This window comes from Lampetra planeri, chromosome 4 (genome assembly GCF_965212315.1).
Source record: "Lampetra planeri chromosome 4, kcLamPlan1.2.h2, whole genome shotgun sequence".
In the NCBI taxonomy this organism is placed as follows: domain Eukaryota; kingdom Metazoa; phylum Chordata; class Hyperoartia; order Petromyzontiformes; family Petromyzontidae; genus Lampetra; species Lampetra planeri.
This window is the reverse complement of record NC_136110.1, coordinates 3,431,495-3,455,736: the sequence shown is the minus strand read 5'-3', so window position 1 is coordinate 3,455,736 and position 24,242 is coordinate 3,431,495. Positions and strand designations below refer to the sequence as shown.

The window sequence follows — 24,242 nt, the reverse complement described above, 5'->3', positions numbered from 1 at the left end:
CTAAGACACCTAAACGAATATTCATGTCACTTTGCATAGATATATTAAGGAATGTCAAAATATTTTAGTTCATTCTCTAGCCTGTCACTTTCAAAATGGTAACACCATATGTTGCACTATTTCTCTGAAGGATGTAGAACTACCGCCCATATTCATTTACACAGTGTGCAGTTTGCAAAATAGAGGCTGCTTAACAGATGTGTGGAACATTTTGTCTTCGTATATTGTAAGCATTCATATAATTTCCATTTTTTCACACACTCAGGGTTTCATTTCCAGTTGGATCTGTCCGCCGGGTCGGCTACCCAGAAAATATTTCCATGCCCCGGCACACCACATCCAGGATAGCTTTCGCTATGGCTGTGGCTCCTGGTCAAATGGCACCTACTCCAGTTGATCCAGAAAATATTTCGTGAGAAATTAAGCCCTGCAACCACTGTATACATATATATATAATTCCATTGACCGCAGAGAGCCTGAATTATTCAAAAACTGGCGCATCTTGAACAATGTGCTATGGTTATGGTGAATTACTGGATTTAACACACATAATAGGCACATGGGGGGGGGGGGGGTGGGGTGGGGGGCTTATCATCAAATTCGATTTGTGTATGACTTGAGCAGCCCAAAATCAAATTAGAAAGCACATCGGCCTTATTCGATTTCGGAGCTGTATCTCAATCTGCAGATAACGCAATATTTGAGAATATGCACGGACATGGTGGGAGCACGGTTTTAATAATCCAGACCTTAATCCTCTTAAGGCTTCCTAGAAAACCTTGCATATGCAATATGAAAGGAGCGTGTTAATATTGCTTTTGGGTAAACTGACTTCCTTTGACAGAATTGACACCTGGGTGTTTATTTGCGGCAGCTAACATGCTTAGGTGGTGGTTGTCCTTTCAGTAGTGTAGCGGTTAGCGCGATTCGTTCTGAACCCGGCAACACGAGGGCTTCAGCTAGGTCGACTCAGCCTCAACTGAGTACCTGGTGCGATGTGTAAACATTGCCAATGGGGAGACAAAGGCGGCCGCGCGTGGTGCTTGTCCGCCCACCCACCTAGTGACCGCCGTGCTGCCCTTCATAGGTGCTCGCTACCGGCACTTGCCCCAAGAGTCTGTAGCGGGATGTAGGGACGTGGAGCGCCTTTGTCTTTGGTGTCGTTTCACACAGCTGGGAGTGGGGGATGGCGATCAGCAATGGTTATGTTGAAATGTTACTCGCTGGGTTGGTGCAAAGCTTAATCGGAGCCCCGTGTCAACAGGCAAAAAAGTCACACTTTAAAACAATTCGTTTTCATCTTGGCCTCCTGCCAGGAAGAGAAGCCGTTTGTCCTGTAACTTTTTTTTCTGCTATAGTACAACGCAAAGCAATTTGGATTTCATCCACGGTTGTGTATCATGGAGAAAAGGGATATTGTGTATCTCTTGTGATGTGTTATTTAAACAGAATAGCCGAAGGTATCGTCGGCATTAAATATTCACCACCACACAGAATCCGTGGCTACAATTAATATCACTAAGCATTGTAACCACTCCTGGGCAATTGTTCATGAGTACACAGGTTGAAAGAGCCCTAATATGCTTACCTAAGAATACTTAATGCATTCCTGACAAGCAATCTTGAAATTGAGTAATGTGGATCAATGCCCCCACCACCTCCACCACCCCCACCACCCCCACCACCCTTCATGCTATTTCATCTTCAAGATAAATCGATATGAGAGTGTGTTCACATTCTTAAAATGCCCAAATCGCCCGAACACCGCCCTTTCTGCTTTCCCAGGGAGGGTTACTTTCTCCAAATGAGGATGTGAACAGCATTGGCGTTTGTTTCTAAGTAGCACAAAATGATAATAAATGAAGCAACACCATTTATGTATTAATAATTATTGTTACGATTGCCATTTAAAATCAATTAGGAAATCCACAGAAATAGAAAAGAACAGAGAGTGTCTCGGACAACAAAACGCACCCCCTCCTCCTCCCCCACCCAATTAGAGGAAAGGCTGAGTCGGCCATTGTGGGATTTGCACGGAAAAATGTCCAAGAGCGAGGTCGACCCAGCCCAACTGCTCTACCCCCACACCATCTGTCGCACTTGTTTTTTGTTCGTTTAACACGTAGGCTTTCGCGACCAATATTATTCATAATCAACGTTTTTGGGTTTAGATCGCGTTATTTATAAATGTGTCGTAACCCTCCACCACCCGACACGGCCAATCAGTAAAAAAAAGTGTCACGTTGACAAAAGACAAATTGTTCACTGCTTTAGCCCACCGGTGTGTTGAAGCGTGCTGCTCCAAAAAGACATGCTCGCGTGGGCGGATAACTGGTTAATCAACACTCGCCCATTTGTAATGTACGAAACACAACGCACGTGTATCTTTCACAAGCCCTCTTGTTTCACGGTAACGCAGCCTCGGTCGAGAGAGAGAGAGGCACGGAGGGACGCGGCGTCGAATTGGCAACAGAAACCCACGATTCCTCAAGGGCTTTACGCCCGCTGCGAACATCAAAAACTTTTACCTTCTTGCTCGCCCGCCCGCCCGCCCGCCCCAAAACGAAAGCCCAATTTTTTGGGGGGGATTTATTCTCCAGCAGCTCGCCGCTTAGATTATAAAGGGTGAGAACAAAGTCGTTCGGTTTTCTGCCGCGGTTCCAGTTTGTTTTCACAGAGTTGGCAGAAAAAAGTTTCGGTTTCTTGTAAGGGGCCACTGTGGGTGTTCACAACGTTGGTGTCCGGACACCCAGCATATAGATTCACATTTTTTAACAACTGAACACATTCGAAGATCACACTGTGGTCTTAAAAGAAAGTTTATAAAACAATGGGTGGCCCCTTCATCACAGACCAAAACGTTGTCAATTATAAATTATAAGTTGTTTTTAAAGGCAGTACTTTTGATACATGTGTTTTTTTTTCTGGCAGTGCATTACTTATTAATTTGTTCAACATTTGTTTTATACATGGTGAAGAGACACCCGCCGACGATTTAGACCAAGCTTGTTTTTTGACTCTTGTGAGTTTTATCCATTCAACAGAGTGGCATGACGGCTTATTATGCCGATGATGGAAACTTTAAATCCACAGTAGCGCACGAACAGTCAGCTCCGTACTGGTGAGTCACTCATCAGCATTTGTTTGGATATAATACACCTGTGCTGTAGTAAAGTAGTTTAGTTTAACACATATAAAATAACGATTGTCAGTACGTCGTAAGACATGCCGTCGGTAATTCACGAGCAAATGCCGGATCACCGTGCGGCTGTAATCTAACCAGTGGCCACCGCGAACCATTCGCCAATGAGGAGGACCCACAGTTTCCCAAAGTGTGGCTGCATCCCTACGTTGAGGAGGAGGAGGAGGCGGGGGGGGGTAGCGGTGTGGGGAGGAAGGAGCAGCTGCACCCACCGCACACGGGCACATCACTGGCGGAGTAGTCGCCCGGGTTGATGCCGAGTGGCGGCGGCTGCCTGCGCACGCAGCTCTTGGGCGCCAGGTAGAGCACATTAGTGACTTCCCCATCCACAATGACGGCCAAGCTCTTGGCCGAACCGTGTCTCCGACCCTTCGTGCGCTCGCCCCCATCCAGCCTCACCCTCTTCGGTCGCAGCTCGGAGCCACACGGGCAGCTCAGCCCCAGAGCTTCCATTTGTTCCCGTCTTCTCTGCGGAGGCTTCTTTTCCGCCGCCTCCTCTTCGTCTTCCGTCTTCCCGTCCTCTTTGCTCGAGGTGAAATGGATGGCGGTTGCCACTCACCCAGACGACGAGGTGCGAAGGCCGGGCTACAGCGGAGTTGCGGCACCAGACGGAAAACTCCCGAGACTTTACCGCAAGGCCCCTCGCCAAAGGCTTTGCGTGCGATGGATGCGCTTGGTCATTTGCTCGCACCGCACCGACCCAATGGTGCGGTGCCATTCCGAATGTGACATCTGGATGTTGGCCGACTTCCACGTCACGTCAGCGCTGTGCGTTTGCTGTATTACGTAGGCCCATGGAGCACTCTAAAACTACGATTCTGAAAGAGCGTATTCAAAAAAGAAATCTGCAACGCTAACATTGTGAAAAGTCTCACCTCGAAGTTGTCTAGTATTTTTAAGCAAAACATTTCCTGAAAGAATTACACAAGTTCCCAAATATTTAAATAAATACGGTACAATATAATATCCTAGACTGTACGTATCCTAGATCACGCGTTTGCTTGAACAGGCAAAAGAAAAATCCTGTTCACATCCCCAGGACACTTATTGATGAACAAACATCTTGAAGGTTTAGAGCAGACAGCGGAAACGGTTTTGACGTGATCTCCACGATGGGCTCTCCGCAAGGGGCTCTCCATGAGGGGCTCTCCGTGATGGGGTCTTCGTGACAGGCTCTCCGTGATGGGCTCCATCCAAACTCCTCACCATCCTCCATGCCACACGAACAGAGCCACCGTGCCGAGACGCTGCAGGGGCTTGGTGGTGGAGCGGTGGTGCGGTGGAGCGGTGCCGCTGTGAGGTGGCCGTCCTCACAGAGGGCTCACTGATTTGCACCTGGCTTAAAGATTTATTTTGAGACGTGGATAATCTGATTATAAGCTCAATCTTTGACACGGGGGATATTCTAACAAATAACACTCTTATTTCCTTCCTAATCCCCTGATCTAACCTTTGGAACTGAAATCTCCTTTACCTCTCTAAGTTCTTCTTAACGTTTAAAATATTCCCACCCTGCCAGTTCAGAGAGGAGTCAGTGCATTGCGTTTTTCCACCTGGCAGGGTTTAGTTGGGGACAGGGCATTGCGTGTTTCTACCTGGTAGGGTTGAGTTGGAGACAGGGCATTGCATGTTCCACCTGGCAAGATTTAGTTGGGGACAGGGCATAGCGTGTTTCCACCTGGCAGGGTTTATTTGGAGACAGGGCATTGTGTGTTTCCACCTGGCAGGGTTTAGTTGGAGACAGGGCATTGCGTGTTTCCACCTGGCAGGGTTTAGTTGGAGACAGGGCATTGCGTGTTTCCACCTGGCAGGGTTTAGTTGGAGACAGGGCATTGCGTGTTTCCACCTGGCAGGGTTTAGTTGGAGACAGGGCATTGCGTGTTTCCACCTGGCAGGGTTTAAAAAGTTCACTGGTTTTGCATTTAAATGCTGGTAGTAGGCAGCGGCATTGAAGATTTATGAGGAGAAATAAATAAATCTTAATTTATTGCCTCAATTGCATACTTATAGTCATTATTTCTGGGTTTTTTAGATGTCCTGCCAAAAAAGATTTACATAGGAATCTAAAGATTAATTTATATTTGTTTTGTTTTAGGGTCTACTTAAGATTGCTATATCTGCAGTTATGCTATGTCAACAAGTTGTAAAACATGTTTTTTTACATAACACATTAATAACTGCTGCACATTTGCATCTTGAAACACGATTCCTATATTAACAGAATTATAAATTCTGCTTTTAACAAATGTTTATTTCTCCCTGCGACGACATTATTTTCATAATCTGGCTGAGCATTGTGTCATGGGTATTTTGTCTCCAATGAAACCAAATGTGCAATTTGTTATTAATTCACTTAAGTTTTTCGAACATCCACCACAATCCTTGCATATCTCATTATTCTAAAATAATGAATGAATCACTCTTCAACAGACATTCATATTTCATTTTAATTTAAAAATAACGTATTTGTTAGGTCCTTTGTTCCCTATGACAGCATGATGCTCGGAGCGTTCAAACATGATCCCTTAGTCTACACCCCTGCACCACGATCATTACATGGTAAAGAACCCCCCTCTAGAATTAAACACAAATAGAGACCGTGAAAGGAGATCACTGCAACGCGGAGAACCGTGTCACGACAATCGACCACAGTCTAATCCCGCTTCAATCCCACCACGACGAGGATATAGTAATAGGATGTTTAATCAACTGGATTTTCAATGCACTCTGTTTCATGCGCGTGGGTGTGCATTTGTACAGAGGGGTGACGCAGAGACGAGCACAGGGCGCTGCAACCCCAGCAACACACCCTTGACAACAAAAAGATAATCATCACTGGTGTTTGGCCCCGAGCAGGAATCGAACATTGGTCGCCGGATTCATTGCAGCAGCACGCTAACCGCCGCACTACAAATGGAAACAGATCCTGGCCTGGCAACACCCAAAGTAAACACGGGCCCTGCTGAAGGAAATCAATGGGGGGGGGGGGGGCAGTCTGCCTTCCCACCTCCCCGTAGCCCAGCACGTGGAGACCCTCTGGCACGTGTGCCCCCCCCACCTGCACGTTCGACAGCTCTGCCACCGAACGAACACACAGCCTGAAGGAAAGGCCTGGAGAGTGGTGCGTCAAGCGCTGACTGACATCATCACTCGGCGGCACAAGGTGTCTCTGCGTGAAGAGCTGCCCATGACCCGCTCTCGCACGTGCTGTGCCACCCTTTAAACCCCGCTGTGCACGAGAAAAAAAGTGTCCATTCGAAACTCCCGCAGGTGCAGTGTTCACCGTGCGTGTTCGAAAATGGCCAGTGGAAGCAGATGTTGCAGAACTACTTGTGAGATCTCTTCAAGTGGCAATTCCTTACCACGGACTGGTCGGTGCAATTTCCCACATCTCAGAGATGTAATGCAGTCATAAGTGAAAATACAAAGTCTGCGTGTGGATTTTTTCTTGTGCATTTTCATAGAAATGGGCTGAGACCAGCTCACGACTCTTGAGAAGTTGGTTTCAATCACAGGTGACTGAAACCCAGATAGGAACCAAGAATCTCAGTGCTCTGCCACCTGAGCCACACAGGCATCTATCCACTTCCTTTGGAGATTATTTGAAAAGGCGATTCATGTCATGGACATGGCTTCCATGTAGTCACCGTTAACATCAACACGTGCTCTGGTTGTGTGATTGGACGGCTTGCGGTGGAGTTTGAACCCAGGATCTCAGTGGCGCCGTCTCGGTGCTCTGATGCCCAAGTCAACCAGAATGACAATCTGTATTTATACTGGAGGAATCCGATAAGCTATGAAGCTCTCTTTCACAGATGTCCAGTCGGGGTGGGTCGGAACGTATCAACAACAATACAACAACATGATAGCAGAGCAAAGTATAGAAAAGGTAAGCAAATCAATGATGTCAGCCACGGCTGGAATCGAACTCAGGTAGCTGGATTCATAGTGCCATGCGGTGACCACTCTACGCCTGTAAGCCATCACTTTAACTTCCTTTCGAGTAAGTACTTGGCTACATCCCCATTGGCAATATGTACACATCTTAAATTTAAACAATATTGTATTTTGGTGAAACTGTGTTGGCAGTGGTGTACCAGCACAAAATACATTACTGGCAGTGACCCTACTCATAGCACAGTCGTGAGATATCTCTACCATGCAGAGGGGTCATTGCCCGAAACGCCACCTATTATATATATGTTTGTTCCTTCTAGGGCCACAGTGCTATTGACAAATGTGTCGAGATTTAGTTTAAACTTTTGGGACTTAGTGGAAACAGCAGCACAGATTCTGAGTACGGCACATGCATTATCGCGCGGCACACACGACCCATCTATTCAAGACCCAGAAGTCATGACAATGGCTAGGTGCCTCGCAGCCGAGTTACATCCCAAAGCCTTCACGTTGTACTCCTAATATAAAGGCACTATCAGAAGAAAGTTAATGTCCTGTGAAAAGCAGCTTACCTTAAGAAGTGCTCCAGTATTTGTGGAGTGCATTAATATTTCATGTGTCTATGAGTCGAAGATCGTGTCAAGTCCAGCTTTCCCAATGCCCGGTTGGAATGCTCTTCTACGTCAATCAAATAGCAGCCATGCTCAATGTACTTTATGCAATGAACGCTTGGCGTCTCCGTGTACATGGAGTTGTTTTACAGCTGTTGAAATGCAGGAGTTTGCAGATCAAAAGACTTGGATGTTAGATTCACCATCCTGGAACACCTCAATGTTACCTTCCAGAGCATGAATTTTGTAAAGCACATAGTTTAAATAATAAACGAGGTTGATTCAGTGGCGTTGAATTTATCTGCGTACCTTGAGACTAAATTTTGAAACAAATTAATTATTGCACGCTGCAGATGTAATCAGCACATCTTGCCAATAAACATGAATAATGCGGAGTATACATTAAAAAAAATCCCCAACACCTTTTAATCACCATGATACTTAAAACCTAAACACCACATTAAAGTGGACTTCAATTATTAATGGAACTGTTTGAAATGCACGGTCTAGGCAAGCCACCGCAGGATTTTATGAAGATACGAGAATGTGGTCACGTCTCCCCATGTATATATATTTTTTTATTACAAATAAAAAAAAAGAAACCATGACTGCCCCAGCCGCTCAGAATAATGCCGCATACTTGTATCACCAATGAATCATTGACCGTAACCTCGAATATTATACGGAAAACGTCCTCGCTCAAAACCATCGGGAAATTCAACAGCATTTGTTCAAGCGAACCTGACTGTTGGCGAGACACCGAGTGGAGAAACCGGTCCAAAGTTCAGCTTGGATTGAACCAATGCTGCTGATAAGATACACTCCCAGAAGGCCGTGCAGTCGATGGATTGTGTAAAACAAAATACATTTTTTTACGTGGAAAGACAAATAATAGATGTTAATTTAAATATAAGGGTGTTTAATCCAATCGTTGATTTTAAATGGTAATAATTTTCTTAAGAATGCAATATTAATTTACAGTCCTTTGTCACTCGACTGCTGCATGGACTCCCCACACGGTTTTGATCACGGGTGTTGTTTGTCCATACTTCGGGGTTGAGGTTAGGAGTAAAAATGTTGTGTTTTATTAATGAAGGGGGTGGGCCCAAGACCAGTTCAGATGTCGCGTTCTACCGATGTTAGCCCTAAATGGGGATCAAACTCTGGTGGCTGGCTTTCGTGTGCACTGCACTGACCACTCCGCCACTGCTCCCCACACTCCCACAGCACCCCACCCGCCTATAATTGATTTTATTTTGTTCAAAATGACAGCAATTGTATCGCAAATGACTCGGTCATCTTTTTTTTTTCTTCTCCGGGAGAAAAAAATGCAACGTTTTGCACTTTTATAATGGGACAGCCAAACAAAGATTGCATTTTGAAAGTGAATGGATTTTTTTTTTTTCAATATACAATTGAACAACAATTGAGAACCATTTAAAATGCCACTGGCCACTTCTGCTGGCCGCGCCGCCAAACGTCGAAGGAGTCATCGTCGCGGAAAAGCACTCGCCGATTCACCTTCTACGGACAAACACAACGCTCGTTGCGAGACCCGTTAGCCTCGCACGCTTCCGTCAGCACAAATTGAAATTCCGGGGCAAATGGGCCTCGTTAAGAGAAAGTAATTGCCCTCGCCTCATGCTCCGGCAGTTGGTTTGCCAATTAGGCCACTCTTTCCCAAAAAATAGTTCAGTAGAAAAAAAACAAATCGTCATCACCGCCTATACAAATGTGCTCATCAAATTTTAACAATATATTGTACAAGAAAAAATCCGAATAAGATTCAAACACGTGCTTTGACACCTGCAGAGTTTGTGATCTACGCATGTTAACGCTGTCAAATGGGACACTTTCCTAAGTGCAAAAAATATCAATCTACCGGATGTTGTCACTTTTGCAGAGGTGGCCAGGTGAATCGGTACTCGAGGCAGCACTGGTTTGAGATCCTGGGTTCAACACCTGGTCACCGCCCATAATTACCTTCATGTTTTCCTGTGTAGCGGGTTTAATGAGTACATTTCATCTCTGGTTATTCTCTATTGTCAACTCACAGTCTCATTCACTAACAAGACGAAGTGTCTGACTGACTGACGGAGTTCCAGACGCTCCATCTCCTTGTGCCATGACTACCGAACGATTGAAAGATATTTCTCATTCATCTTATAACCTAAAAAAAACTGAACGCACCGCCATCTGCAAGTTTCAAAGCATTAGATACGCAGCTAATACCCAACTACACGTTATGATAACGCGAAGAGATAACCCGGAGATTGCACAACATTCATCATTCATCCATTGCAGAGAACGACAGCCTGCTTGTTACGTATGCAGCCACGGTGGTGTCAATGCCAGTTTTATTATATGTTTTTAAAATTAACAAAAAATCTACTCTGTCATAATGGACAGCAGGTTCCTCAAGTAGCGCATGCTACCGGATCATATCCCTGCAATCAGTGGGCATGGACCAATTCTCGAAAGAACTCCAGAATGAATCACTGCAAATTGGCCATGAACAAATAGCTCATGTTTGTTGTTCGATGAAACAAACGGATGCCGATTTTCAGTCGAAGTGTATAGGTCCGTGAGCATGTAGTTTAAACGTTTTACCGTTTTGCATGCACTTCAAGATGTAATGCCAGGCTAGGTGTATTCCAGATATTTAATTATTAGTATGTTTTTTTATTTTAAAAAATACAGTCAAAGGATACAAGCACAGCAGTCAGTTGACGGGCAGGTCACGATTGGTTGAGTGTGGGTACTCCCACCTTTCAAGTCGTCTGGCCAGAATGGAAAAATAGACAAAAATTATCCCCTCTAACTGGAGGGCCTTCTGCCAACAGTGGTACCGGCCAGCAATTGCAGGGCTGCAAGCACACAACTTTATCTGTGATTATGTAAGCGCATAGCTTTATCTGTAATGAACGCTGCACTTTCCATCGTTTTCTTGCAGGGGGCGCTGCAAACCTACGCGCCCCCTGCATGAACGACGGAGGTGCAGGGACAGACGTTCGATTACGTTGGAATCGATCTGCAGATGGCAGTCTTCTCGCACGGCCAGCAGCTCTATGTCGCCTTATCTCGATCCCGCAATCCACAACAGGTGAAAGTCCGCATCGAACCGAACCCCCAGCAAGGCCATCTACTTAACGACGAGAGAAAATTCACACGAAACGTCGTTTTCAATTAAGTCTTCCAGATGTAAGATGATATAAGCTCTTAATGAAGAAATAAAATTATCTAATTCAAAACATAATACGATTCAAAGATGTTTCATTTTAAAACTTCAAAACGGAGCATCGGGTGCTTGCGTGAATGCGTCGTTCGTGTGCAATTTTTTCGTGACTTTCCTGGCCGAAGGCCGTAAGCAGTTGCGAGGGGCGACTGTGGCGCCTCCGAACAACCCCGAGTCGTTATATAAAAGCAGACACCATCGGCACCGTTGCCAAACGTAGTCAGCAGAGGGATAATCTTGCGGGCGCCATGGGTTACCGCCAGCCACCGCCCACTTGCCACTGGCGACTGGAGGAGCCGGCGGTCACGCACAACGGGCACGCCCCGAGCACTTTCATCGTAACGTGGCGGCGGTGGTGGTGGCGGTGATAGTGGCGGTGGTGGCGGTGGTGGCGGTGGTGGCGGTGGTGGTGGCGGTGGTGGCGGTGGTGGTGGCGGCCAGGAGGGTGGTGGTGCGACGCCGGCGGAGGGTGCCGCCTCCCACACGCGGGCTAAATATAACCGCACAGCCCGCCACGCTGACGCAATTGGCACGAGCTCGCGGCGTGAATGCGTTACGGCGTAACTGCCTTATTGTCACATCAATCAAGGCAGGCGAGGGTCCAAACATAGCGGGGATGGTGCACGGTGGCGAGGAAGATCAACTCTGCAGCAGTCGTGACTGGGCCAGTCGTCGTCGTCGACAGCGGCGGCGGAAGCGGTGGCAAGCAGCAGCGTGGTCAGGATCGATTTACTGCTGGATGAAATTATCCGCAAGCTGTGACCATCTCCCACGGCTCTGTGATGTGGCAATCCGCCAAGCACCTGTACACATTGAGTCATTGGTTCATCCCCCCGATGGACGGTCCTCGGACACATTTCATTCCTTGGCTACCAGTTTAGTTGCAGTATAGCCAAACGAAATAATATTTATTAATAAGTATTTATTTTTATGGCGCGCATACATTTTAATCTAATTCATGTTATACCAAAGACGCCGAACAAATATCAGTGGATTTTTTGTGATGGAATAATTTACGATGCTAAATCATTTGTATATGTTTCCCACTGTAGTAATAATAACATATGTAGCTAGACACATAGAGAGACCATTCAATTGCACGTGGGCCACATTTAGAGCAGCATGTCGGCCAGGAAGAGCAGCGAGCGATGTGCTCCACATCTGGGCATTTTTTTGTGCTCACCTAAATAATTCAGGGTCTCGGTGCACGGCCACGTGGAAGCGCGTGAATAAAATATTAAACCCAACTGTCGGCGCCGTCGTGCCAAATATTAAGTGTTGCGGGTCTGCGTCGTGCTGAGTGAACAGAGGGGGGGGGGGGGTGGACAGAGTCACGGGGTTTGGGGGTGCTCGGTGCGGGAGGCCTGCGCTCCACGGAGGAGACATGTGCATCCCGTTCATTGTTTCCTGCAAAATTGCCGCTCATCAAACGTTTCTCCTGCGACAGGAAAATGTAAACGTGACAGCCACATCAAGAGTTATAAGGCCTCCGGTTGGTAACTCTCGTCTGAGACTATTCTGGGGAGAATTTTTATTTTGCAAATGTATTTTATTTCAATATCTCCGATTAAAATCTTCCCGGATTGCTTTCAATAGTCACCAGGAGATCGATGCCAATTCCGGTAGAGATGCACGGACAGTCCGTGAGGATCGGCAACTCTACTCAGGCCACAAAGCACCACTGGCTTCTGGCCCAGAAAACCCATTGCTCCTATGTTGCACAACTCTGCCCCATTTTATGAGGGTCAGCCAATAGTAGCCCTGCAATGTTTGCTTCTAGATTTTTGCTAAGACGACGTCTACCCGAAAAGATGGAAGGATGAATTCAGTTTGTGCGGAGGTGCCATTACAGAGCAGGATTATCTGGTGGTGGCAACTTTGGAAGGCCTTCATCCAGCAGTGAATTGACCACGGCTGATGACATGACCATCATCAGCCATGTTGTACTAGCAGTCAATAATGAGGGCACGTTATTAAATGTAGGCAAATATTGTATATTACATATTTAAAAAAAATGGTTACCGCTAAAATGCACCACGCTATAGGCATTGCGATATCAGCTGCAAGCCTTGCGCGAGTGGCTTTCCATTAGAGGGGAAATTAATGCGGATGCTTAAGCATGACGAATTATTCGGCAGTGAATAACCTCGGGTGATCACGGTGCAAGACTAACAATACAATACATCACCTTGGCCGTCCGCACAGCCACGCTCTTGACAGACAATGCATTGCATCGCCGGCCTCCCAACGCCGCACACGTTGGCATAACGTGCGCCGGGATTCGCAGTGAACAGCCTCTCCAGCCGAAAGAGCTGCCAGCCTTGCCAAGGACGCTGGCACGCAAATCGTTGCATTTCAGAAAAACTCCCGGGATGGTGCGCGGTCCACGAAACGCGCACGTCCGCGTCTCTGCGCGCCGTTATTGGCTGAGGGGCTGCTGCATTACGGCTCGGGGAAGAAGCCACCACGGCTAGCGGAGCGATCGAGCGAGCGAGCGAGAGCACGGGAACATGGCTGTGATGGCCGTCCGCGGGGTGCAACGCTCCAACAGTGGATAAAGTGAAAGACTCCCCCGCGCGTTCGCTTCCTTCATCCTGCGCACATCAAGAGAAAGAAGGCCGGGTCGTATCGCGCGCCCAGGCACTGCAGGGGGGGGAGCCTCCTTACGTGGATTCGGAAGAATAATTTGTTGCTGCGAGGAGTTGCCGCATAAATCAGATGTGCGGAGCACGACTTGGGCAAAATGTAGACTACAGTATTCTGCGCGAGTGCTGCAATGCAAATTGCGGCGAAGGATGGATCTCATTGCCGCATTTCTGCAGCTGTAGCTGTGACTAATGCTGATAATTAAGCGTAGCTTGTGCTTGCTGAATCACAGGGGACAGTTCGAATCTGACAACAACATACCACCTCCTCGTTGTATACACTGAACGCCAAGTCAAATAACGCAATAGGCGTGAATCATGACACTCACGTGAAAGGAAATGGATAGATTCAATATTCATATTGCTATTTGCTTTCTTTATCAGAGCCCTGCAGTTTAACGTTGCGAATAAAACATTGCAGGCAATTCAGCTTTGTGTGCACGTTCATAAAAACCTCACCATTTCTGTAATATTCGCTGTGATTGTGTTGAACCAAAATCCATAGCGTCTCCATGTAGGATTATTTAATTGCTCCACCAGCGCTGTATGCATATACGTATGTTGCACTTCTTTCGCACCGTACGTTGCCAACGGCACGAATCAGAGGTGCAATTCGCGCGGTAGGCTGCGACTCAAGATTCACAGTGTGCTCCAACTATTGAGTGCACAGGCGCTGCAACTGCACCTGGTGGCACACGGGCGTTATCATGCAGAGCTTGCCATGCTGTGATCCATTGGTATTGTCTTGGTACAGCCTGGGATGGACCCAAGCAGCGAGCTACGAAGTAGGTGGGGAGTGGGGTGGGGGCAGTGGACGGAGGGTCTCATGTCGTCCCTTCCAGCAGGGCCCCCATGGCACTGTGCCCAACGCATCATTTTCTCCCATGTGGGCGTTGTCGATTCATCGCTGGATCTCTCCAGCGATCAGCTGTCCTTGTTTCCAGCGACACGTGACACGAATCTCGTTGGGGGTTTTTTTTTCTTCCAAATTGTACTTTCCAATTAAAAGCACAATTAATTTCTTTCGCAGCTGAATTGTAAAACGAAAATCAACGCGTCAAACGATACATCGTGTTCAATTCATAAGTGGCGTGCGTGCCCGAATTGGGATAGCGTTGATGGTAGCAAGCATCCTTTTAAACATATAGCAAGGAAAAAAGTGTTTTGCAGAACCTTTGAATATTTTTTTACATGAAATACTCAAATCAATTCGGAGCAAAGCATGAAGAGCATTGCACCTTAGGCCGAGTCTCGTTATTTTACAAAAGAGTCACTGAAAGCCTACGACAAATAATAAGCGAGTTACAAGATGGGGGCGGTAGAAAGCATTCCCATGAAATGCACTCGTGATGTCATCGAGCTACGAGCTCGGAAATAATTCAACTCTCACAAAGCTGCATCTACATCTGGGAGTGAAGTCGTAATCTATGTTTTATCTTTGCAAACTATGAATAGATCACCGCACAAGCTCTACATGATAATGCACATACGTTCATCGCCGCATGAAGTTATGCCGCCTTCGTTAATCCACCCTTAAAACGATGAGATATTTGTTTGGAATGAATGATATTTTGTGTGTCTCTCTCTCTCTCTTCCCAGTCAAGTTTTGACAATTTTAATCAAACCCGTAATCGTGTTTATGATTTGAGTCTGGCACATTGGCCGTTATTTCCTCTCGCTGTAATTTACTCAACATATTCATCCATATCACTGCCCTTAAAATGGAAAATATATAATCGGCAACGTTTTGGGCAAAGGCTTTAATTCATCGCTTACAAATAGAGAGACCAAGAGAGACAGAGTGGACAAAAAATGTTCATTGGTGACTGCAATTTACACGATGGTGCCGGATGATTAAAAAAAATACATTCTGATAACCACTTTCAAAATTGCCATGTCAATAGGTACCGAAAAACAACCCTTTGTGGACAGATGTGTTTACAGATCTCACTAGCACACGTGGCCATGGCATTGATCTGCTTAGACTCTGAGGTCAGACGAGCTCAGGCTCACCTCAAGCGATTGGTTCACAGGCCGTCTGGAACGCTCTTCCTTCCGACGTTAGGAAGCCACTTGGAGCTGTGCACTTGGAAATCTCGACTGAAAACTCATTTCTTCAGAAGTGCTTTTGGTGTTTATTTTGCTGTCCTTCCTCCCACACCTCCAATTAACACGGTTGGCTACGTATATGGTGCGAAAGAAGTTCAACATACATACACACACTGCGAGGACACAATGGTGGCTCTGTGAGACTGATTTAAGGGGACGTGGTTCAGCCCTTTTCGGTGACCAATTGCCTCGTGGTATCCCGACAGCATGCGTGACATGCCGCCTGCGTGGCCGGCGTTACTCCAGGCGGCTCCAGGCACAGAAAAGCCCCCCCCACCCCCCCCCGTGCTGAACCTGACCATTTGGACTCTTCCCATGTGAGAGAGAGAGAAAAGATCATTCAGCACGGACCGGTAAGTAACCCTTGCAGTGCCAAATGAGTTTGCGCTTCTCGCCCTGATGTTGCAATGTTTGTGTAATGGGTTCCGGAGACACTTGTAGAGGTAACTTCGTATTTACAATATAACACTCCAACAGTCCTGATACTCTATTACAGCCTAGGGACACAGCCTAGGGACACAGCCTAGGGACACAGCCTAGGGACACAGCCTAGGGACACAGCCTAGGGACACAGCCTAGGGACACAGCCTAGGGACACAGCCTAGGGACACAGCCTAGGGACACAGCCTAGGGAAACAGCCTAGGGACACAGCCTAGGGACACAGCCTAGGGACACAGCCTAGGGACACAGCCTAGGGACACAGCCTAGGGACACAGCCTAGGGACACAGCCTAGGGACACAGCCTAGGGGCACAGCCTAGGGACACAGCCTAGGGACACAGCCTAGGAACACAGGAACACAGCCTACTCTAGCTACGCTCTGGGGTCCTCTGGCTACAATTATCCTAGGGGAGGCTACCTGACCCGACCCAGCCAAGGTGCGGGTCTAGACTCAGGATCCTAGAGCCCCCAGCAGCCCCTCCCCTCTTGGGCTGGCACAGTGGCCTCTCCCCTGGGGGTCCGAGGTAGCTGCAGATGGGTCCTGTCCACCACTGCAGGTAAGTATGGCCCACCTATGGCACTACATTTGTACAGAACGCCTCTCGTCCGCGGCCTTTTCACACGCGACTCGTATCATCCGCGAAAGCTGTAGCGTCAATGAAGATGCCCGTTATCCGTGGCCCTATGCTTCCAATTATGTTATTTTCAGTGGATTTTATTTTTCCCCGTGGATAAGTGAAACCATTTTTTTGGAATAATCCGACATAGTATGAACGCCACAGATAAGAGGAATTGTTCTCTGCTCGTTTGCATCACACAAGTCGTTTCGGATAATTTTCCAAATGAAATGATGAATTGCCTTCCAGAAGCATTGCGGTTCATACGTATTAGTGTCAATGGGTATTACACGGTGCCCATATATAATGTATGATCGGTGAGATTTGATACAAATTAGACTTGCTGGGAGATATTAAGTAACACGGCAGCACCCGACATCTGTACAAATTGACTGCAAAACCAATACACCTCTTGGAAATTCGGATCGATACAGATTATATTCAACACTGTAGCTGCCGTTTTGTCACGCATTCCTTTTTTTGCATTTAAATACGCAGGCACATTGTGGATTTTACGAACGGAAAATGATGGTGCAGTTGGTTAGTCCACTGCCCTATGAACCTGGTGTCCTGAGTTCGAATCCTGTCCAAAGCTAATATCAGTCTTAGTTCTTTCGGTAAAGTCACGTAGGTAAAAAATGAAATTAAAATTAATAAAAAATAAAATAATAATAATAATTATTAATTTTAATTTCATTTTTTACCTACGTCACTTTACCGAAAGAACTAAGAGTATGAATCCTTGCAGTCAAGAAAGCTTCAAATCTAGAACTAATATCAGTCCCCCGTCCCCACCCTTGTTTCACCAACACACACCAACCAGCCTGGCGAAGTATGGTCACAACAATCCTCGTGACTGACACGGTGCAGGAAGACCTTCATCCAACAGTGGATTTACGAGAGGTGGTAAATGAATGAATGTTACCATATTAGTGTCATCTGACGCGTCACTAACACAAACTACACAATGCAGTACATGCCCTACTAAACGCTACTGAGTGGGCTACCTAATGCAAATTAAGGGGCGAATAGTTGAAAACAAACGCGGCAATGTCTTCATGCGACAGACAGTAAGCTCGACACACTTGGAAATGTCACGTTGCCCTCTCACCCCCCCCCCCACCGAACGCTGCACGGTTACAATAGCCGAGACCACTTTATTGAATATTTATAATATATAAAAGCACTCTGAGAGAAAGCGGAACAATATGCATTTTTAATCAGCTTTTTGTTGCAGAGCGCTTGATTGATGAGGAGGGCCCACGTGATCATAAACGCACGCGCGTAAGTGGCTGCATAATGCCTACCCCGTTCATGACATTTTATTTTTATTAAATTACCGTATTCTCTGCACGATAACAGATGCTCGGGAAAGTAAGACGCGCTCTTAACGTACGCCCAGTGACAAAGTTATCCAAAATCTGGTCACAAACACACACACGTCTACCCAATTATAAGACGCAGCTCCAACTTTTGCTTTAAAATACAGGGGGGTGGGATGAGTGTGCCTTATCATTCGATGGACCGCAGACAGATTGGCCATGAGAAGCGAAGGAATGCACGTACAATAAATCAATCTTCATTTTACCTACCAGAATCGCCCTCAAAACAAGTAGGCGTCAGTGTGTATCATTTACATCCGCACGTCTTTAATTGTCGCGGACAGCTCGTGTCTGACTCTGCTGGTGAGCCCCAGAAGGTCGAAAACCAGTTGGGAGTTTTCATGCTTCAACAACTTCTGCCGGTTAATATCAGCCTGGCAGGCTCGTGGTCAGATGGACTGACACATACTGTATATATAAATTGTATTTTGATTTTGTATTCGTTTCATTACACACGATGCCCGAGCTACGTCAGAAGTTGTGTACATCTGTGCACATGTGCACGGTAGGCATCACAGAATGCATTGCGACGTTGGGTCAACGTGCAGTTGGAACCGTTGGACGAACGTTGACTCAACGTTCGTCCAACATTCCTCGTTTACCGAGATGGCCCCCGTTGTAAGCACTGAAACGCGGCTTCCCGTTAAATACCTCCCCTCTCTTTCAAGTACAATGCCAGGGGTCCCTCTGGGCCGTATTGCACCGGTGCAGGTGCACCCCCTGTGCACGCGACAGATTCCACGCTCTGTGTAGGTCCTATCTGCAGGTAACACACTTTGCGTTGTTGGTTCGCGCAAGGGCAAAGCTTTAAAGGCAGGAACATCAAACAGACTCGTTCACATTATTTAAGTAACACGCACGACCCTCCGCCCCTCCACCCCCTCTCCACCCCCTCTCCAAACACCTCCGCCGCTCTACAAACCGGTCTTTTGTTTCAATCAAGACGGGGGGAAATTGAAAAGCCAATTAATGAGTTGGAACCGGCTCAGGACAACATTCCAACGTGATTCCAGGTCTCCATAGAGACACGCCTGTTGCCGTTTCTTCATCTGGGCACCGACGCGATACCCCCTGGGAGTGCGTGATGTCCTTCGTGGGGGGTGCGAGACGTGGCCAGAGGGTTTTAGAAGGTAAAATCATCGAAACACAAATTAAGCACGGACACATAAGTACAACTACTTTGTTTCGTCAACCCCATGTATTTATTAACTTGGTTAATTGTTAACGATTTAGAAACAAAGGGGTGCAAGGCTGCAGTAGATGTGAAGAAGCACGCTGCTCAAGCACAGCAGCTCATTATTGTCGTGCCACGTCACGTGTCCGACTCGCTGGGGACTGAGCTTGCAGGCGGATATGTGAAAAGGTCAGATATGCGAACACCTGTGGACAAATGACAGTGAAAGCGATGTGTGTACAAATAGGTTAGTGGACTTAAACAAAGCACACGTTTCTTTAACCATAGGGACGTGTGTCAATGCGCTCCAGAAGCGAGCGAATATAAAAATCAGCGAGATTAACAATACAATTTGTGAACATCCACAGACATTGACAGTTGCACTGCGCGCAAATGCTGCACTGGGCGTGGGCGGTTCATTGGCCGGGTCGGATATGCGAATGCAGCAGTGACCAGTCTCCCGTGGTTTAAATCGTTCCTGGTATCACCGGTCTTTCAGCGCCCTTGTGATGGGCCCGCTATGCTATGGCGCGCTATATCAACCGTCTATGTTCTTGTGTATTATTATTACTATAAAATAAATGTACGACAGAGATGAACAACCCCAAAAAACGGTATCCTTGTCTTCTTGGTTCTTTCGGTAAAGTCACGTAGAATGGAAATAATAAAACAATAAAAATAAAACATAATAAAATAATTCTCACGACATTTCGGCCACAACGCAATCAGCCGTCCTCGGGTGGAGAACAAGTCTGTCGAGAAGATTATGTTTTATTTGTATTATTTTATTATTTCCATTCTACGTGACTTCACCGAAAGAACCAAGAAGATGAATCCCTGCAGTCACGAAAGCTTTAAATCGAAATTTAAGGTATCCTTGTCATCAATAAGATGACAAATCCAAAGACTGTTTCTTTGTTTAGCGTTGTCCTGCCCCTCCCGGACATGCGAATGAGACTGTCTCCTGTTGCTTAAACCGCGCACGGCATTCGTGTGACTTTTAGCGCCCTTGTAATGGGCCTGTTGTGTTAATGTCGCTATTTCAACTGTCTTTATTATTATTATAAAATACATGTACGGCAACGATGAACGACCCCAAAAAACTGTATCTTAAATTTCGATTTAAAGCTTTCGTGACTGCAGGGATTCATTTGTCTGGTTCTTTCGGTAAAGTCACGTAGAAGGGAAATAATACAATAATAATAAAATCTTTTTTACAAATATATTGTTTTATTTTTATTATTTCCCTTCTACGTGACTTTACCGAAAGAACCAAGAATATGAACTGTATCTTAGTTTTTCATCAACTGGATGACGAAGTAAAAAACTGTCTCTGTGTTTCGTGTTGTCTCTCCCCCCCCGCCCGCACCTTCGATTAGCACGTTTGGCTACGAAGGCTGCGACCGGAGATCTGCATACGTGCACGTTTCGCCTAGCTGCGGCATCATTCAAATTGGACAGGCACGCTGAGAATGCATCTCATCTTACCGCAAAGTCTTGACGCTCCCACGGGAGGATTTGATTTTTGAGAATTAGCAAGGAGAGTGAAATTTGGTCTGGCTGAAAATCGTATTTAGCTCAAATGAGCCTTCGTCGTGGTGCCAGCCGAGGTTGACACGATCTTTTCTCTGTCGAAGAGTGAATTGGGGTGTTTAATGTTCACAGGCAGGATCCCAGCTTTTCCATCTCATCGGAAAAAGAAGCCACTTCCCACAATTTCCAGAAATGTCAGCACAGTATTATCTTCCCTGATTCATCCATTAACCCTGAAACAAGCCCCCCCACTACCTGACCCCCCACCCCTATTCACATTCCAGACATCATTTATCAGATGTCTTTGGCCATTAAAATCAGCAACTGAAACCTTTATCATTCAACTATCTATTAACATGTCATCGTCAGACATTGTCAATCTACTGCTGGGTGAAGTCCTCCACCAAGCCTTTGACATCTCTCGCGATCATACCATGCAATGATCCATCCATCTAGCACCTGCGCATGAGCCGATTTCAAAGCTGCATTTACACAGCGTAATATGTCGGCATGCAGGTTGAACTTCTTTCGCACCGTACGTAGCCAACCGTGCTAATAGGAGGTGCGGGGGTGGGAAGGACAACAGACTATGAACTCTTGGGCACATTCTCTCCCTTGGCTGCCACTGCCATTATTCTCAACCACCAAACTATCGTCCCCTTCTACCCCGCGCCCTCTTAACTTCTCTTAGCAGTGGCGCACACCCATAATCCTGCACTATGGGGGGCAGCGAGGGGTTTCGTGGATTGCACAAACGTTGAGAAACTCCCTTCTCCCACGGGCGTGGAGGTGCCAATTGAAACCACAATACCTTGCTGATCTCGTCAATGAGTATAAAGGGCATCATCACGTAAACTCCGGTCATCCTCCTCGCAGCAGCCGCTTTTGGCTGGCGATCGAACAAAGACGGTCACCGCATCGCGTGCTTTCAGATGCCCTTATGCGGCCGTCTGGAACGCTCTTCCTTCCGATATTAAGAAGCCACTGGGAGCGATGTACTTTTAAATATAGATTGAAAACGAATTTCTTTAGAACTGCTTTTTGTGTTTGGTTTGTTGTCCTTCCCCCGCACCTCCGATTAGTGCCGTTGGCTACGTACGATGCAAAAGAAGTTCAACATACAAACTATGCGGCAGAGCAAGTAGATTAATCGCCATCTGTTCCATCTGTACGGGGATAGAGTGCTGCCACCTCGTGTGCGTGGGTTTCCTCCAAATTGTGCAATAAATTCATTAATTCTCCAAAAAAACATAATCAAATAAATAAAAAACTAAATGCAAGACCCTCCAGATAAAAAGAGTCCCTAGGAGTCAGCGTCACTCTCCGGATACCAAATAACCTGCGCAACGTAGATTTGCTTACGTGTCACGATTGGCATTCGTTCATTGGCTACGAATGCTGAGCAGTTGGGAGGATTCTTCTTTCCCGTCACCAAATACGCATCGTGTTCATTTTCAAGTTGCGTCCGTTTCAGTTTGCCGAAGCAGGAGTGCTCATTTGAATGTAAATACTGTACAGGTGAATGTGCCTCCTACGGCGTTGTCTTGACTAAGTCCGTTCTTGGCCAACGTAGTGCACGTAATGGCAAAGGCATACTGTATAATGGGGAGCGGTGGTGGAGTGGTAACGGCGCATTGTGTTACAAGCCCGGCTATCCGGGTTTGATTCCTAGCCATGCACATCAGTGGTGTTTGTGAAATCTAATTCTAGTTTGGGTATCCCCTAGGCCAACTCAGATTTAAAGAAGTACTCTATTGTACATGATGTGGCACTGGCACCACACGACCTCCCATCGTGTTCTTTTGCCAGCCTTAATAGGTGCTCGCTAACATTCGCTTCTTAGTCTACAACCCTAAATGGGGGTTCTTTGTCTTTTTCGAATATCAGCTGCCATTCTCTGTACACTGTTGGATGAAACTCTCCACACACTTTCTTCACCGCTCACCGTACCCCCCCTATTCTCGCAATTCCACAATCGATCTCACTTCTCCATTTCACGTGAAAGTGATCCTATCGTCGCTACATTGGCAAAGTGCTCGCCCTCTCGGGCGCGTTCCTTCCTGAGCCTTGGCAGCCGTGCCCATCACCAATTGTCTTATCCATTGGCCCACCCATCCATCCATCCCTACCGATGCACGCTCCTCTAGCCAAATCCGCGACGTCTCAACTGCTCCGCAGAGGGAGATCGAACCGACGAAGGCCCCCCCCCCCCCCTGGGGATTGCGACTCCAGCTGCAGTTACCCCCCCCCCCCCGTTACAATCCCGGCAGCGGCCACGGGCTGACTTGGTCACGCGCCCTTGCGATGTGCACGTGCGCGAACCACGACACGCGCCCAGTGGCAGCGTTATAACACCGCGTGAGCGTTTGATGTCGACGCTGGCTGCATACCGCCTCGATGGGGGGGGGGGGGTGGGGGGGGCACGTTGCGGGCTGGGTTGGTTACCAGAGGTCGCAACCGGGTACCCGATACCCGTACCCTACCAGATACCCGGCTACCTGTACCCGGCCAGGTACGGGTACGGACACCCGTTTGCGACCCTGGTGAGGCCGGGTACGGGTACGGGTAGGCCGTGAGTCACTGGTGAGTAACCGTTTGTCACTCATTTCGGGTAGGGAACGGGTACGGGTACGGGAACGGGTACCCATTTGCGACCCTGGTGCGGCCGGGTACGGGTACGGGTAAGGAATAAAAACCCGTTTGCGACCTCTGTTGGTTAACCGCTAGGGTCTCGCTGGAACTCGACGTTTCATCTCTGTGGCGTATCCGACGCACCGTGTCCAGAATATTTTAAAAAATCAATATATTTAGATATTAATACTGATGTAAAATTTGCAACCCGTAACGTTGCCAGTCATTGAATACGTTGACTATACTTCACCGCGCTCGTTGGTACGGTGGGGAGGAGGAGGGGGGTGGGAGGAACACAGGACCGGTTCACATATCATTCGTAAGTTGTGATGTTAACCGTGACCGCGAATCTAATTCGGGTTCCTTCATATCGCCGAAGAATCGCCTCTCATCATTGCGCCACCGCTCCCATACCCCGCATCTCTTTACCGTCGGTGATTTATCATTTACAAATATTCATTGTGCAGCCGCGCAAGCAGCCAAGGTTTGCGGCCGAAGTAAATGTGTACACGAGCAGGTCGTGGTCTATAGCGCGTATGGACAAGTCACCGGGAACGTGTCCGCTACGGTCCAATGCGATGTGGCTGATCAGTGGCAATGGGTGGGCAATCGCCGTGCATGACGGGTGCTATCGGCTTTGTACGCAGCCTATATGACAAGAAATAGGCAATACAACAAATATCGCCTTAGCAGACTGTTGGGGCAAGTGCTGTTAGCGAGCACCTATGATGGCCGGCACTGTGGCACACGCGGGGGTGGGTGGCC

At 47.2% G+C, this 24,242-nt stretch overlaps 1 protein-coding gene across 3 annotated transcripts in view; it reads right to left on the bottom strand.

Annotated features, from left to right (window-relative positions):
• LOC144717587 (actin-binding LIM protein 1-like) overlaps positions 1-24,242 on the bottom strand; it is a 118,757-nt gene that overhangs the window by 88,344 nt on the left and 6,171 nt on the right. The window contains exon 1 of one of the 3 annotated variants that reach the window (XM_078593059.1): positions 3,415-3,815. The exons of the other annotated variants lie outside the window; for them this stretch is intronic. Coding sequence (XP_078449185.1) covers positions 3,415-3,655 — 241 coding nt within the window. The 5' untranslated portion in view covers positions 3,656-3,815. Of the gene's footprint in view, positions 1-3,414; positions 3,816-24,242 lie in introns of those variants that run through there. 3 annotated transcript variants of the gene reach the window in all.